Consider the following 16,671-nt stretch of genomic DNA (forward strand, 5'->3'; position numbering starts at 1 on the left):
GACCTGTGTGAATTCACGCTATACCCTCAACACCACTTAGGTGGCGAAAGGAACATCTATATATTTTTTCTAGTTTTTTTTTTTTTTTGTCAGATTACTTGGATACGCCCATAAAAAAAGAAAAACTTCCAAACCAATAGTCTGCGCGTGACCTCATCTGTCAATTATTGCTAAGGTACTAGTGTGATTAACAAAAGACATTGAAACGTCCCTTCCCCGAGACTGAACATAACTTACATGTTCCCCTGCAATGTCTTTTGTTAGTCGTATTAGCAACACGGAAACATGCAAATTAGTTGAAGGTGCATTCCGATGTTTTTTTGTTACACATATTGTACTTTAGCAATGATTGACAGATAAGATCGCGAGCAGAATATTGGTTTGGAAAGGTGTTTTTTTTTTTGTGGGCGTATCCAAGTAATCTGAAAACAATTGTACAAAAATATCATAAAATACGTGTAACGTCTCTAGAAATTTGTTCCGCAACGTAAGTGATGCTGAAGGTATCATGAATCAACACAAATCACAGCATGCACTCACATTACATAGGCCCTTTAATTTCTATTTATTCAACATGTTCTATATAATTACATCGCTAATTCATTACGCCATTTATCTGCATCTTTCGATGACTACTTTCAGGCAGAGACTATGCAGGGATGGTTGCAAGATCATGGTGACTTGATGTGGTATCGCACACTTATGAACAACTGGGAGCAGGACAAGTAGCAAACTGACGTGTCATTAGTGAATAGTGCACAAATTGGAATGACATCATAATAATCTCTCTCTACAAATAGGAATAAATACCAGACCTCTTAGATCGCCCTGGCCACGTCTACCTACAGGATATGATAACGCAATACGTTGAGAGTTACTGCATGCCTACAAAACGTCTTCTCCAGCATAGATTTCTAAGGATCCGTAGTCGAAGAAATGAAGGCAAGATTACGTCCATGTTTGCCATTGTCGTGATTGTAATGCCAGAACATTGACCATCGTTACCATGCTTCTCAATGATGTGATACGATGTCTGTAAACAAAACCTGCCTCGTTTTCCTAATCTTTGTTGTGAATATTTTGGATATGAAATCTATGCAATATAAGTCAAAGCCAACACATGGGATTGTCCTATTTTCGATCGTAGACCTATTTGGTCGTTTCACAAGAGGTAATTAGAATTGTTTCACGTTGATGTTGAAATGGCACTATCGCAATGTGCGTCAACACGACTGCCGTGACTTGTACATGGTTGTACGAGTATCTCTTTATTCATGATAAGGCAGGAGTATGAGTTATGAATTTGAATCTACAGTTCCTGCGTTGTCTCAACAGAATGTGTATCGTTCGGAATGCTGCGGCTGTTGTTAGATTGTTTATCATCTTCTTGATTCCGAAACCGTCTTTTCTCTGTCCACCATTGCCCTGCTGTCAAGCCAACGAGACTACCGACGATAATGAATGCTCCAGAGATAGTAAAACCATTCGGGACAGTACCGAATATGAGAAAGTCGAGTATGAAGGTGAAGAAGACATCGGTAGTCCTGATCAAGGAAACGGTAGTAGCCGTCTCATACCTCATGGAAATGACGAAAGCAACTTGGGATGCGAAGGAGAATAGGGAATTGCAGATTAGAAAGATTCGGCTTCTCCCACAAGGCGGAATTACCCAGTCTCCCAGCCCTGTGGTCATGGATCCATTGACCATTATCCCTACAATGCAGAGGGTGACCAACTGGACTAGTGGGTGAACTCGGTAAGCCGCTATCTTCCGAAGAGAAATGTAGATCGTCCCTATGAGGACAGCGCTGATGAGACAGAAGGTCGGTCCGAGAAAGGAGGACGATGACTCTTCGCCGCCGAAGAGGAACGGCGGTTGGATGACAAGGAACACTCCGCCAATCGTCGTCAGGGAGAAGATGATGTCAAAGACGGTGCACGCGTCGCTGAGGAGGACACAGCTGAACAACCCCGTGAAGATTGGCGCACTGTAGAGGATGGCCTTGGCGCTGGCTACTGGCATAACTTGGTAAGCGAAGAACACTAGGCAAGTCACCGTGGATCCTATGACCGACCTTAAGACAATTAGAATCCAGGCCTCTTTAGGGTACTTGAATGATGCTTTCTGCAAAGTGAGTAGCGGTATGGAGAACAACAACTGCATGTACATTTGATTGAACACTATCTGATTTGAACTGACTGACTTTCCTACAAGAACAACCAACATACTACAGATCGATAACATCATTGTTGAAAGCAGAGCGTAACTTTTGCCTTTCAGCCGACCCGGACAGTAAGAAGTCCCTAGATATTTGGTTCTATTGTTGGATTTCAAAGAACTGGTCTCTGACGGAGATGTCCCTTCTTTCAAATTCAAAAATTCTCTGTCTTTGCAGCTCTCTTCCTGATGGGTCGTCATAGTATTAGTCACTGGGTTATTGTGGTCTCCGATGGTGGTGTCATAACCCTCGTTGACGAAAGCATTACTATTATAGCTTCCGCCTTCATATGTGCCTTTCGCTGTGTGTGAATCGTAAAGGCGTGTATTGCCGGAGTCCTGAAGTGTTTGAGAAGAAGTCGATCGCAAAGATTTGGAATCTGTTCTGCCATCTCGACTCCTTTCTTGACAAGATCTGCTTTCCGGGATTGGATCCATCATTTCAGAAACTGCATAAGGATGACAGAGCAATCACAAGAAAAGGTAATAAATAAAACATAATTTCTGCCTAAGGAAGCATGAATCAAAAGAATAAAGTTTTATAAGGGTAAGTGTAGGTGAATACGATAAGGGAGTGGTGTTGATTCGCAGATTTCACATTATGTTCATACTGAAAGTCAATTTACCGTCAGTGCATGTACCAATAGTGCTATGGTCTAAGGACACTTAAACGAAACACCATGTTTTAATCAAAATTTCACCCACTGCCTTCTCCCACACGGTGAGAGCACGACGCTCGAGAGGATCATGTACCAACGCAAGTTTTCCGTCATTCGCCTTGATGTCTGAGGATATTCTCAACGGGACAGCAAGCAACAGCGGCTGTATCAACGATGTATTTCCGTAACAACAGAGGTTATACCCTTTGAAATTGTACATTTTTTGTCCTATTGGCGGAAATGTTTGTTTTTACAAATAATATACGATACCAAACGATAAAACGTTGACATTCATACAAAGGTTATGCTGTCTTTTTTATGTAAGACAATATTTGTCTGAATCGAAATGGTATTTTTAATAAAGATCTGTGATCATCACAAAATTGATGTTGTAAAGCAAAATTTGACATTCGAAATTCTGAAGACTGTACAAATTGAGTCCTGTGTTTTAGGAGTACTTGGACTGTTAAGGATATATCAGAACATTATTTTGCAGAAGCTATTTCCATTGGAGGAAGGCAGGAATTTATCTAATAATGAGTAAACATGTAATGTTAGCAAGTTTGTCGTCAAAGATAATTGTTGCCTCAAAGTATATAGTAGTGTTCAATATGTAAAATGACTCAATTGTCTATAATCTCAAAAACATAAAAGCAGATATACACCAGGCACCTTCACCTTTCGTCCCAATTTGTTCTCAGCACTGTTTTGCGCAAACGGATTCATTAGCAACGAAGTAAACATATATAATACATCATTGTTATACACTTAGCAAAAAGAAAATGTAAACACCTTTGCCATTACTTGTTTTTCACAGAAGATTTTGGTAAAATCTTTGTGTCAAATACCATATCAAAGGTTATATAATCGGTTGTCAACCCAGTAGGTTATTACAATCATTATCATTATTGTTACGCATGAGTGAACACAGTCGTTTTTTTGTCTTCCAAGGCAGAAAAGCAAAAATTGCAGAAATTGACATTTTGTCATTCATTTGCAAATGCCCTTCACCATAGCATTGAAAACAAAGATCAGTTTAACATAATGAGAGACATGAGCGAAATGCAAAAATGAATTTTAGTTCCTTTGTATATCTTGATATCCTGAAACAAAAACAAAGTAGGAAACTAAAGAGGAAAATGATTTTTTTTTTTGTAAACTCACAATCAATTGACATAGAGAGTAAGCCGCAAAGGTGATAAATGGAAAGAATTTAATTAATTAATTTAATTTTTTTTTTTTAGGAATTTTAGAACTCATGAGAACCGAATATCATTTTCAATTTTCTTAACTTGAAATAACATTCCAAGTTTCTACAAATCTTTTTTTTCATATTGCTTCTTCTTTGATGTCAATTGATCTTTTTTTTTGGCCTTTATTTATCTTTGGCGGCTACAGAGACATTATAGAGAACAGAGGCTTGTGTGCAATCACGCATAAATTTTCCCTTTTTAATGACCTAGCAGGAAGATAGCCAGTTCAATTACCTTTAACATTAATATTTAGCCAGATTTCTATGAGAAATATGAGCCTGAAAATGTGTTTGTTTTCTTTCTTTGCTAAAGTAGTACAGCAAGGAATAATCAAAATCTCCTAGCCTCATGGTGTAAAACACTATTCTGCCCCACAAATTTGACAAGACGGCATTGAATAACTTAAAACCTATCCAAACAGCGTTGCGAACGCTATAGGGTTGACTCGCATGTCAAATTTATCATTAAAATGATATTATTGTTTCTTGCATGTTCTGTTACCCTTTAGTCATGTCATTTATATCTAAATGACGACCGACATCACATAACCGTAGCTGTATGAGATAGAGAAAGAAGGGGGAGGGGTGTTCGACTAACAACACATGACAACTGTTATCAAATCATGTGCTTAAAAATGAAGAATTCTCAGGAAGTTTGTATGCGAAATTTAGACCTCTGCTTGGTCAGTAGTGACCGTATCCAAACCATCACGACCATACAGACAGAGGCTTGTTACCCCCCAAAAAAGTTAACAACTGACAGCTGACTGTAATTTGTGTACTTTTGGCTTGTGGTTTAGATGACTGAGAAGAGTATGAGTGCAAACTACAAAAGGATGGCGACAATTTCATAACGATGAGACATAAGATAAACGATTGTAAAGTTTTCCATAATTTCACGAAACGCTGATTCGATCTACTACCATTCTGCAGCTTACATGATGTGAACATTTCATGTCAAAATTTAATTTTCTTGTCCTATGTCCGATTTTCATTAATCCTCTTTTCGTACGTTCGATTTAATTGTACTTTCTCACAGCAACTGACCTTTCTAGATCAATATTGCACTTTCCAACCAACTAATTGTACTGCATACATGTGTCATAAAAACTTACCTACAATATCAACGGCGCTGGCAACAATTTGTCACATCAATGCACGTTTGAATGCGTCTCACTTGATAGTCGACGTCTAATAGGCTTATCTCGAACACACGAGGTCTCTTCGCCATACAGCGAATCGTTCACAAAGGTTGACAAATACGAAAACGTAACATCAGGCCGCTTTTGTATAAAGCAGACCTAAGATTGTGCGTAGTCAACCATCTTCTGTTCAGAAGCATTAATCATCGAAACATCAAGCTTCTGTTTCACTGAGTGTCTGCGCTGATGCCATGCGTTCGTTACTGTTTAACCCGTCCGGCAGTGTATTGTCCGGTCGTTAATAACAGAACTTTGAACATCGCTCAGGGTCGATTTGGACTCTTCTTGTTGAATCCGCCTCGATCCTTCGCTCTTTATCCCTCTGTTTCTCTCTCTTTTTTACACACACACACACACACACACACACACACACGCTTGTGCACAGGAAGAGTTTCATTTCAAAACGAGTTACGCGCCACTTTCAAACATCTTAGAGTAAGTCCATCATCAGATAGAGCAATACAAACTTTTCAGTGATACCTCACTGGTTATGTAACGTAAATTTTTGACATTGCCGTTATAGGTTTATCACATGACATGACATGTTGTCCTGTATTGTTCATTCTTTTTTCTTTAACCAGTTGTGCAAGTTGTGGAAATAAAATGAAATGAAATGAAAATGAAAACATACAGATTCGCATTGTCTTCTTATTGTAACAGTTTCAGTCACAAATATCTCAAATTAATATGAAAGGTCTTGTTTTACGATCAAACTGTTCATACGTTCATTCATTGATAATGATACAAAGACTGTAACTCGTTAAGTAGTTATATATTAAGGATGATTTCTTTTTCTCAAACAATTGTGGTAGTAAATTAATTAAGTACTCGTATTCGAGATTTTGAAAAGTGACACCGTTCAAGAAAAGTCTGGAAACAAAAATGTGAAATACTTTTTGTTTACTGTGTTTTAATACTGTGACGACAGACGCTGCTGTTTTCCGATCTAAAAAGACTAAAGCTAACCAATATAATCAATTCAATTCAATTCAATTAAATTCAATTCAATTCAGTTCTATTATTTTCATTCTTATTTTCCACCAAGACATACAACAGAATAAATCAGGAATTATAACATAGGCATGGATTCAACTTTACATGGTAGATAATGGTCAATAAAGACAATTATACATGCATACCGGCAAAATACAAAGTTATGTTTTAGATTTTAAAAAAAGAAAAAAAAATCGAGAGGTCCACTGAAAAGCATGCTTGTATATTGCGGCCGCCTGCCTTATACGTCCACTAAATAATCTCCCAAGAAGAAAAGCCATGTTAAACACCGTGTGCACTGAAGTCACCTGTCTAATGCGATCAGCGGCTGCCAATAACTAGTATCCGGCGGTCGATTTCCACCTGTATATAGCGGCCACAGATCCAAAGAGAGCCGTAGCCGAGCCGAAGATTAAAGTGTACTATTACTATGAAAATCAAATGTGTGTACAACTAGAATACACACAAAAACCCAGCCATAATTCATCTGTGATAGCCCCTGAAAGTATACATATTTCGATAAACCAGATCATATTTCAATAACTATTTGACACTTGTAATGTGCTCCGCGCGTTGAAGTTTTGCTCTGTAAGCGCAGGTACTGATGTGGGCGCGTTCTATCTATATGAGTATGTTTTAAAGATTAGATATACTAAGTTAAAATTCCATGTTTGAATACTGCTGGTTTGGCCGAAAGCAGAATATTTCAGATGATAGAAGAGAATGATGAAAAAGACGATAAAGCTTTGATAATTATCAGATATTAGAAAGGTATTTTCAAGTGGAAGTATTTCTTATAGAGTTCAAGTATAGAGTTCAAGAGTTTATTATACACAAACATTTATGCTGAAATAGTCAGCGAACCATCGATATAAGATATTGAATCCAAATATTTCACGCGCTACTAATAGTTGCGTCCCAGTAATCTTTACTTACACACACACACACACACACACACACACATGGGTTGGAGTATGAAAGGAACCATGATTTTTTTTTTCTTTGATACCAATTCCTTAGTTCAGATTGATTGAAACATACTTACATAATGGTGATTTTTATACCAATATTTTTTTTTCATATTTGCTTTCTATAGTATCAGTCCAGTGATATTTGTTTCTGATGTTTTGTTGAGTAAATCTGTAGATTATAACATGGCAGGGTTGTTGTTGTTGTTTTTTTGTTACGTATATTATGAAGGATGTTGCATGTAATATTCATACTTGTGTATGATTGGTAAAATATGTGGTAATTTTTGTAATTATTCACATTCAATGATGCGATTTCTTATGAGGATTTTTGTATGATCGCTCAGTTTGTTCTATTTAATTTGGAGGTATTTTATAACTATGTAATTGCAATGTATTTTTGTATACCATTCGGGCTACGATTTTGCAAGTTTTCACCAAATAAACCATTCTAATGATAATAGGAACAATAACATCACACACACACGTACACAAAAAAACAACAACAGATAAAAAAAGAATTAAAACGTGTGTCTTCGTTATTCACTATGCATTGTGCCTTTAAAATACACCATAGTATCACAAAAACGGAGATAGAACGAGACACTGGTCGAGAATAGCAATTCTTGTTGCCAAGTTGTCCTGTCCGGGGACCTACGTCAAGTAAACATAAAATCTGCCACGGAAACAGTAAAAGAAGTGGTACTGGTTGTTCCGAAACCTTGACTTAGGATCTTTAGCTGAGATGTATTCAACTGTTTATCACCATGATCACGGACAAGAGGTAAGAAAATATTGTTGACAGAATCCTAAATTGTATTCTCTCAGCTTGAGAGCCATTACGTCTGTAGAATCAGCCTTTCGCGGTCTCTGTTATAAGGAAATGATAAGCCTCAGATATAGATAACAGTAAAATTCTGCCATGCTGTTGCGTATTAATCATAAAAGCATCTTTGACAAGAATTCTTTCGCATAAGTTTAAACTTGTGCACATCGGCAAATATCTTTTGAAGATAAAAAAAAATCCTTATATCTCAATATCTTTCTGACACCTAAATAAGGTTAAACCACAGGTTCCGACTTACTCTCCTAAGGCCATTACACGGCATGACATGACATTGCATTAATTACGTTTTCCACATCATAATGACGTACATATTACGTACATACATTACGTGCATCATTACAGCACAACACACACCCCATTTTCTGTACGCCCTCTATACACTGCTGCTCATTCAGAGATGTCAGATTTATGATATCTGCTTATCCAGTTAATCTCAGCTTATTAAGATGGTTCTTGCATGTCTAAACATCTTCTCGAAATCTTTTGATACTCGAAGTGTATTGTACCTTCAGTATGACATTGCTATATTTCTTTACTTTATACGGTTTTCCTATAATTGTGTTACATACATGTATATTGACGGACATGATTCTTGTGATCATGCCGACACTTTGTTAAATGTTGTTGTTGGGGTTTTTTGTATTGTAAATGAAGTGCAGAAATAAAAATAGAATAAACTGGACGGAAATGTTGCATGAGGTCTCGTAAAAAAACAGTATCAAAAATATTGATTGAATCCGTTCCAATGTGAATGGATTTATTTTTTATTGTTTGTTCGATAATGTTTGATGATTTACCTTTGATTTACGATCTGAATTATATCATTATTCAAAACTGTACATTCTTCGTATGTGATTTCACTGTAAATGCTACTTCTAATCATAAAAGTCACATCTTGAACAAGATCGAGTAGAACATTCATCTAAATATCTATTCTCTTTATAGGGAATCATATTGTCAATCATTGGCGAGTCTTGCCCCTCAGCATTTGCTCAGTATCTGAAGCTATGTGCAGTAGGGAAAGAGGAATCCATTTGGAGGTAAGATGTCTTGAATTATTGGAATTAACATAAATGATATGAAAAGAAAGGAAATATCATTATAAAGTGGTACACAAAATAGTGATATATCAAATATTCATTATGAAACTGCTCATCGAACAGGAAAAAACAAACAAACACATACTTTCTCATTATGTACAAGATAAAGGATGCAAGAGAGTTACTAAAGACAGTGTTGTATCTGTTGATATTTCGAAATATCAGCGAAGTGAAGGAATTGCCGAGTTTCACAAATATCTACAGAACATCTTAAAATTCCCCTTATAATGTGTAAAGAAAACCATTACGAGGGCGAAGATGGATTTCAACAATTTCCATTTGGTGTTTCACCTTTTCGCAAAGACATTAGGCTGTCTCTGGCAACTCTAGAACCTGTCTTGGCTCTGGTCATTTCTGTGAGTAGTGGAAAGGACAGGGGTCAATCTCAGTAGGCCTACAGTATCGTTAATAAAATACTGCCAGATTCCTTTTCTGGTCCTTCACCTATATTTGCTTGTGAATGTGAAACTTCATGACCTCGGCGAAACACATGATTGAACATTTTCTTCGTAAACCCCCCCCCCCCCACAAAAAAAAACAAAAAAAAAAACAAAAAAAAACTAAAAAAAAAAAACCACACAAAAGAAAACAAAGAAGGAGAAGGAGCAAGTAAAGATTTAAGACGCAACACACAAGCAACCTTTAAAGTTACCATTCGAACACGAGGTTCTCGGATCATTTTCCTCTGATGCAGTACTAGATGGAATTTCTTTTTTGACGGAAGCCGTCGTATCATCTCTTATCCTATGTAACCCCTCAACGGAACTAGCAGACGATACTGATGACGCCACCTTGTCATTGACGTTTGTTTCTCTGTCCTCATCAAAAAGGTCCTCGCAGCCAAAATATCCATTCCAAGGCTTTCATCTCGATCAGACGTTTGGGTAGGTTTTTAATGCCAATTATCGGAAGGTTATGGAGCCATTACTTTATCATCGCGAATTCTCGCTATCGCCAATGACGTAAAAAGTACCCGGATGTTGATTTAAGCGTCATTTACGGTGCATTATGGGATAGTCCGGTAGCAAAGTCACTTCCGTTCGTACGCGCTTGATACGTGACTAATGCTATTTACACACACAACCGACCGTATTCTACGTGTACTTCCTGTTTTCTCGACTTGGATTACAGCTTTAATATGATTTGAAATTTCTCCATTCTTAAGAAATTGCTGTTAATACGACTATTGGTTGTTGCTGCGAAGCTGCCATGTGTTGTTCGCACAACAATAAATGAAAAAAAAAAAAATCTGCAGAAATAGGACCCTTACTGGCATGCGAGACGTAACGTGGCCGCGTGGGTGAAGTTTGCGGGTGACTCCACAGCGCAGTACGTGCACGCGCGACTTACTAGTAGTGGTAGTATGATAGTACTAGGTAGTAAGCCTAGTGCCCACGTACATTGTACGTATTGTACTTACTTGGAAGAAGTTGCTTCGGAGACAGGATAAGTTCGAGATCACTGTTCGTTCCCGATTGTGTTCGCGACATTTCGACAGAGAACAAATAAAAAATTTTTTAAAAAAATGGGCATTCTATGACAATATCCAGGTGGGTGAATATTTTCCAGCATATTTTCAGCGTATGCAGAGATGACTGATCTGTGATGTGCACATCGATCGCATGATCAAGCAGTACGCTGTACTGGTATGTGTTAGCTTATGCGCTGCGTGCAGTGTGGTACATGGTGCATGCTAATGCAAGGCCGGCCGCCGGCGGGGACTCGACTACAGTGTACGAGTATGACAGGCCTGGCCACTCGCTGACTAATAGTATCCGTGGTCGGCGCGGCGCTATAGGTAAGGTACACGCAGTGGCGTACCGTGGGTCAAGACATTGGGGGGGGGGGCACCTCATGGCAGCAACATCAGAATTGCATAACGTAACAATCAAATGCGAGCGAGCGGAGCGAGCGAGCTTGAAAATTTTGACATTTTACAGTCCCCAAACTGCCGTTTGTAGCTATATATAATAATATATGTATGTATATATATATTTGCTTTGGAAATTAAGGGGGTTGCACCGGGCGCAACTGCTGGCAGTTGCTGGCAGTAACATCACGAGAATGGCATAACGATTAAATGCGAGCGAGCGAAGCGAGCGAGCTTGAAAATTGTGACATTTTACAGTCCCCAAACTGCCGTTTGTAGCTATATTTGTTCGCTTTGGAAATTCAGGGGGGGGGGGGGCGCACCGGGTGCAACTGCTGGCAGTTACTGGCAGTAATATAAGGTGAATGGCATATAACGGTTAAATGCGAGCGAGCGAAGCGAGCGAGCTTGAAAATTTTGACATTTTATGTTCCCAAAACTGCCGTTTTTAGGTATATTTTTTCGCTTTGGAAATTAAGGGGAGGGGACGCATCGGGCGCAACTGCTGGCAATTACTGACAGCAACATCAGGAGAATTGCATAACAATTAAATGCGAGCGAGCGAAGCGAGCGAGCTTGAAAATTTTGACATTTTACAGTCCCAAAACTGCCATTTTTAGCTATATCTTTTCGATTTGGAAATTAAGGAGAGGGGGCGCACCGGGCGCAACTGCTGGCAATTACTGACAGCAACATCAGGAGAATTGCATAACAATTAAATGCGAGCGAGCGAAGCGAGCGAGCTTGAAAATTTTGACATTTTATAGTCCCCAAACTGCCGTTTTTAGCTATATTTTTTTCGCTTTGGAAATTAAGGGGAGGGGACGCACCGGGCACAACTGCTGGCAATTACTGAAAGCAGCATCAGGAGAATTGCATAACGATTAAATGCGAGCGAGCGAAGCAAGCGAGCTTGAAAATTTAGACATTTTACAGTCCAAAAACTGTCATTTGTAGCTATATTTTTTCGCTTTGGAGGGAGGGGGCGCCCGGTGCGCCCCCTGGATCCGCCACTGGTAGTCAAGGGTGTCGGTTTATGTTTATGATTGGGGGAGGTATGACCAGCGAGGGGGTGTCGAAGTGACCAAGCGGGAGAAGGATGTCCAAAATCTGCACTTTATATAGAGCATCCCCTAATTTGTTTGTGTTTGTGAGTGTGTGTGTTTCATATAGATGGAAAAGTTAGGAAATAGCCAAGGTCAAGTCTTATTATTGGCAATGCAAGGCATTTTGATATAGACTAGTATGTAAAGCAACACTGCAAAATCAATGATCAACCTATCAAACATCACATTGCGCAACATTGCAGCGACTCTATTTGCCATTCCGATGTTCTGAGTACACTGCGCACATCCTGCTTGTATTCAAAATGCCAACCAGGAATCACACTGAATCACAATCTTTTGTCGTCTCCGGGCTTTTTGAACAATGTTTCACTATAATACCTCTTTAATTATATGGTTAAAAGAAATCTTAGAAAAATTTCTTTTTTCTTGATCATCCTTTCATGTCGATTTCAAAAGCAGTTTAATTACCCTTGAATTACCATTTTGGTAGGTTTTTTTTTCTTTTTTTCTTCTTTTTTTTCTTCTTTTTTTTTTTTACCAGCGGATTGGGGGGGGGGGGGGCACGTGCCCCCCCCCATGCCCCCCCCCCCCCCGTAGTTACGCCACTGGGTACACGTACGCGCACGCTGGCGTTGAGCAAATTATGCTCCGCGCCGGAAGTGCCCTTGCTACCAAGTGCACTAAATCTTGACGAAAAAGCCACATCCGGGTACTTTTTACGTCATTGGCGATAGCGAGAATTGTATCAGTCAAGTTTGTTTTCTTTCACGCTTGACAGTTCGCTTATAAGTTTCTACAAACTCATCCACAATTTTCATGTACTCAAACAATACGTACATTGCATGGATATGTAGGGCTATACATGCCCTCTCGGTAGAGTGTTTGAATATCATTTTCTTTTTGTATACGCAGAATCATTTAAAACACATGTATACGGTCAAATCTGAAAGCAAGATTTCTCATTGGGCCGTGATATTCAAATTTTCTTCAATTTCATCTGTTTTTCTGATTATTTCTGACTATAAGAATGACAAAATCGAGTCAAATTCCTCTTATTTGGGAAATTAAAATAAGCAAGTCAGTGTCGATGCTAATCATGATGCTCAAAGGACCTTTGTTGTCCAAAATGCATGTTGACCTGTGAAGATTCATGGTACCCTCAACATCACTTATGTGGCGAAACGAATATCTTTTTGTTGTCGTTGTTCTCCTTTTTTGTCAGATTAACTTGATACGCCCTCCAAAACAAAAACAAGAAACCTTCCAAACCAATATTCTGCTTTTTACCTCATCTGACAATCATTGCTAAGGTACAGGTAAAATTAACAACAGACATTGGAATGCACCTTCCTTGAGACCAAACATAACCTGCATGTTCCCCTGTAAAGTTATGCTCGGTCGGGTGGAAGGTGCGTTCCGATGTCTTTTGTTAAGCATATTAGTACTTTAGCAATAATTGACAGATGAGATCACGATCAGAATACTGGTTTGGAAGGGTTTGTTTCAGGGCGTATATCCAAGTAATCTAAAGAAAAATAATAGAAAAAAAAATATTATAAAATAATATATGTAACGTACATAGAAATTTGTTTCGCAACATAAGTGATGTTGAAGATATCAAGAATCGACACAAATCACAACATGCACTTACATTACATAGGTCCTTTAATTTCTATTTATTCAACATGTATATATTACATCGCTAATTCATTACACCATTTACCTACAGTTTATCCTCTTTCGATGGAAACTTTTAGGCAGAGACTATACAGTCATGGCTGCAAGATCGTGGTGACTTTATGGCGCGAAAATCGTACACTTACGAACAACTGGGAGCAGGATAAATAGCAAACTGACGTGTCACTTGTAATTAGTGCACCAATTGGAATGACATCATATATTTCTCTACAAATAGGAATAAATACCAGACCTCTTAGATCGCCCTGGCCATGTCTCCCTCAGGATAATCTAACGCAATACGTTGACAGTTATTGCATGCCTAAAAAGCATCTTCTCCATCATAGATCTTTAAGGATCTGTAGTCGACGAAATGAAGGCAAGATTACTCCCATGTTTGCCATTGTCGTGATTGTAATGCGTGAACATAGACCATGTCGTTACTGCGTTACATGCTTCTTAGTAATGTAATACGATGTCTGTAAACAAAATTTGCATTGTTTTCCAAATATTTGTTGACAATATTTTGGAAATGAAACAAAAAACAAAATATAAAACATAAGTCAAAACCAACACATGGGACTGCCCTTATAATTGATCGTAGACCTAAATTTGGTCATTTCACAAGAGGTAATTATAACTGTTTCACATTGATGTTGTAAAGGCATTACCGCAATATGCTGTGATTTTACACGTGGTTGTAAGAATATCTCTTTATTCATATAAGGCAGGAGTATGAGTTATGAATTTGAACCTACAATTCCTGCGTTGTCTCGATAGACTGTGTATCGTTCGGAATGCTGCAGCTGTTGTTAGATTGGTTATCATCTTCTTGATTCCGAAGCCGTCTTTTCTCCGTCCACCATTGCCCTGCTGTCAAGCCAACGAGACTACCGACGATAATGAATGCTCCAGAGATAGTAAAACCATTCGGGACCGTACCGAATATGAGAAAGTCGAGTATGAAGGTGAAGAAGACATCGGTAGTCCTGATCAAGGAAACGGTAGTAGCTGTCTCGTACTTCATGGAAATGACGAAAGTGACTTGGAATGCGAAGGAGAATAGGGAATTGCAGATTAGAAAGATTCGGCTCCTCCCACAAGGCGGAATTACCCAGTCTCCCAGCCCTGTGGTCATGGATCCACTGACCATCATCCCTACGATGCAAAGTGTGACCAACTGGACCAGTGGGTGAACTCGGTAAGCCGCTATCTTCCGAAGAGAAATGTAGATCGTCCCTATGAGGACAGCGCTGATGAGACTCAAGGTCGGTCCGAGAAAGGAGGACGATGACTCTTCGCCGCCGAAGAGGAACGGCGGTTGGATGACGAGAAACACTCCGCCAATCGTCGTCATGGAGAAGATGATGTCAAAGACGGTGCACGCGTCGCTGAGGAGGACACAGCTGAACAACCCCGTGAAGATTGGCGCACTGTAGAGAATGGCCTTGGCGCTGGCTACTGGCATAATCTGGTAAGCAAAGAACACTAGGCAATTCACCGTGGATCCTATGACCGACCTTAAAACAATTAGAATCCACGCCTCCTTCGGGTACTTGAATGAGGCTTTCTGCCACGTGAGTAGCGGTATAGAGAACAACAACTGCATGTACATTTGATTGAACACTATCTGATTCGAACTGACTGACTCTCCTACAAGAACAACCAACATACTACAGATCGACAACATCATTGTTGAAAACAGAGCGTAACTTTTGCCTTTCAGCCGACTCGGAGAGCAAGAAGTCCCTAAATATTTGGTCCTACTGTTTGATGTCTGAGAACTGATCTCTGACGGAGCTGTCTCTTCTTTCACATTCAAATATCCTCTGTCTTTGCAGCTCTTTTCCGGATGGGTCGTCATAACATTAGTCACTGGGTCATCATGGCCTTCGCTGGCGGTGTTATAACCCTGGTTGACGAAAGCATTACTATTATAGCTTCCGCCTTCATATGTGCCTTTCGCTGTGTGTGAATCGTAAAGGCGTGTATTGCCGGAGTCCTGAAGTGTTTGAGAAGAAGTCGATCGTGAAGATTTGGAATCTGTTCTGCCATCTCGACTCCTTTCTTGATAAGATCTGCTTTCTGGGACTGGATCCATGATTTCGGAATCTACATAAGCTGTCCAGCTATGGATGACAGAGCAAACATAAGCAAAGCAATGAATAAAACATAATTTCTACCTAAGGGAGTACAATTAGAAGACTAAAGGTAAGTGTAGGTGAATGCGATTAGGAGATGGTATTGGTTCGCAGATTTCATTTCACTTTCATACTGAAAGTCAATTTACCGGCAATGAAGGATGTACTATGGTCTAAAGACACAAACACACACACACACACACAATGCAAAACTCATGTTTTAATCAAATTTCAGCCTCTGCCTTCTCCGACAAGGTGAAATCACGACGCTCGTGAGGATTATGTACCAAATCAAGTTTTCCGGCTTTCACCTTGATGTCTGAGGATATTCCCAACAGGACACTAAGCAACAAGGGCTGTACCAACGGTGTATTTCCGTAACAATAGAGGTTACCCTTTGTAATTGTATTGGCGAAAATGTTCATTTAAATAGAAAGGCGGTACGAAACCATAAAATTTTAACATTCAAACACAACATTTATTTTCTTTCCATGTTAGGCAATTGACTAAACAGAAGCGACATTGTGAATAAAGATCTGTGATCATCACAAACTTGACGTTGCAATGCAAAATTTGACATTCGAAATTTGGAAGACTGTACAAATTGAGTCCTGTGTTTTACTAGTACTTGGACTGTTAAGGGCAGGCTATCCCACTTGATATAGAGCTTTGGCTGC

At 39.1% G+C, this 16,671-nt stretch overlaps 1 protein-coding gene across 1 annotated transcript; it reads right to left on the bottom strand.

The window, feature by feature from the left end:
• Positions 1-1,309: 1,309 nt before the first annotated feature.
• LOC140240492 (solute carrier family 35 member G1-like) lies at positions 1,310-15,321 on the bottom strand. Its single transcript, XM_072320265.1, has 3 exons — positions 14,968-15,321; positions 9,873-10,099; positions 1,310-2,267 (listed from the first exon to the last, which is right to left on the bottom strand). Exons 1-3 carry the CDS (start codon positions 15,319-15,321, stop codon positions 1,310-1,312), a joined length of 1,539 nt encoding a protein of 512 aa, XP_072176366.1.
• Between the last annotated feature and the right edge of the window lie 1,350 nt (positions 15,322-16,671).

Source organism: Diadema setosum, chromosome 17, assembly GCF_964275005.1.
Source record: "Diadema setosum chromosome 17, eeDiaSeto1, whole genome shotgun sequence".
NCBI classification, from domain to species: domain Eukaryota; kingdom Metazoa; phylum Echinodermata; class Echinoidea; order Diadematoida; family Diadematidae; genus Diadema; species Diadema setosum.

Bases quoted from the DNA above. Each gene is read 5' to 3' on its own strand.
- LOC140240492 (XM_072320265.1), bottom strand. From the start codon at position 15,321: ATGCCAGTAGCCAGCGCCAAGGCCATTCTCTACAGTGCGCCAATCTTC. The intron at 10,100-14,967 runs GTAATTCCGCCT...TCGAGATGAAAG, and splicing joins CCACAGGGCTGGGAGACTGG to CCTTGGAATGGATATTTTGG. The intron at 2,268-9,872 runs GTGTGTTGCGTC...GAAAGGCAAAAG, and splicing joins GGTAACTTTAAAGGTTGCTT to TTACGCTCTGCTTTCAACAA.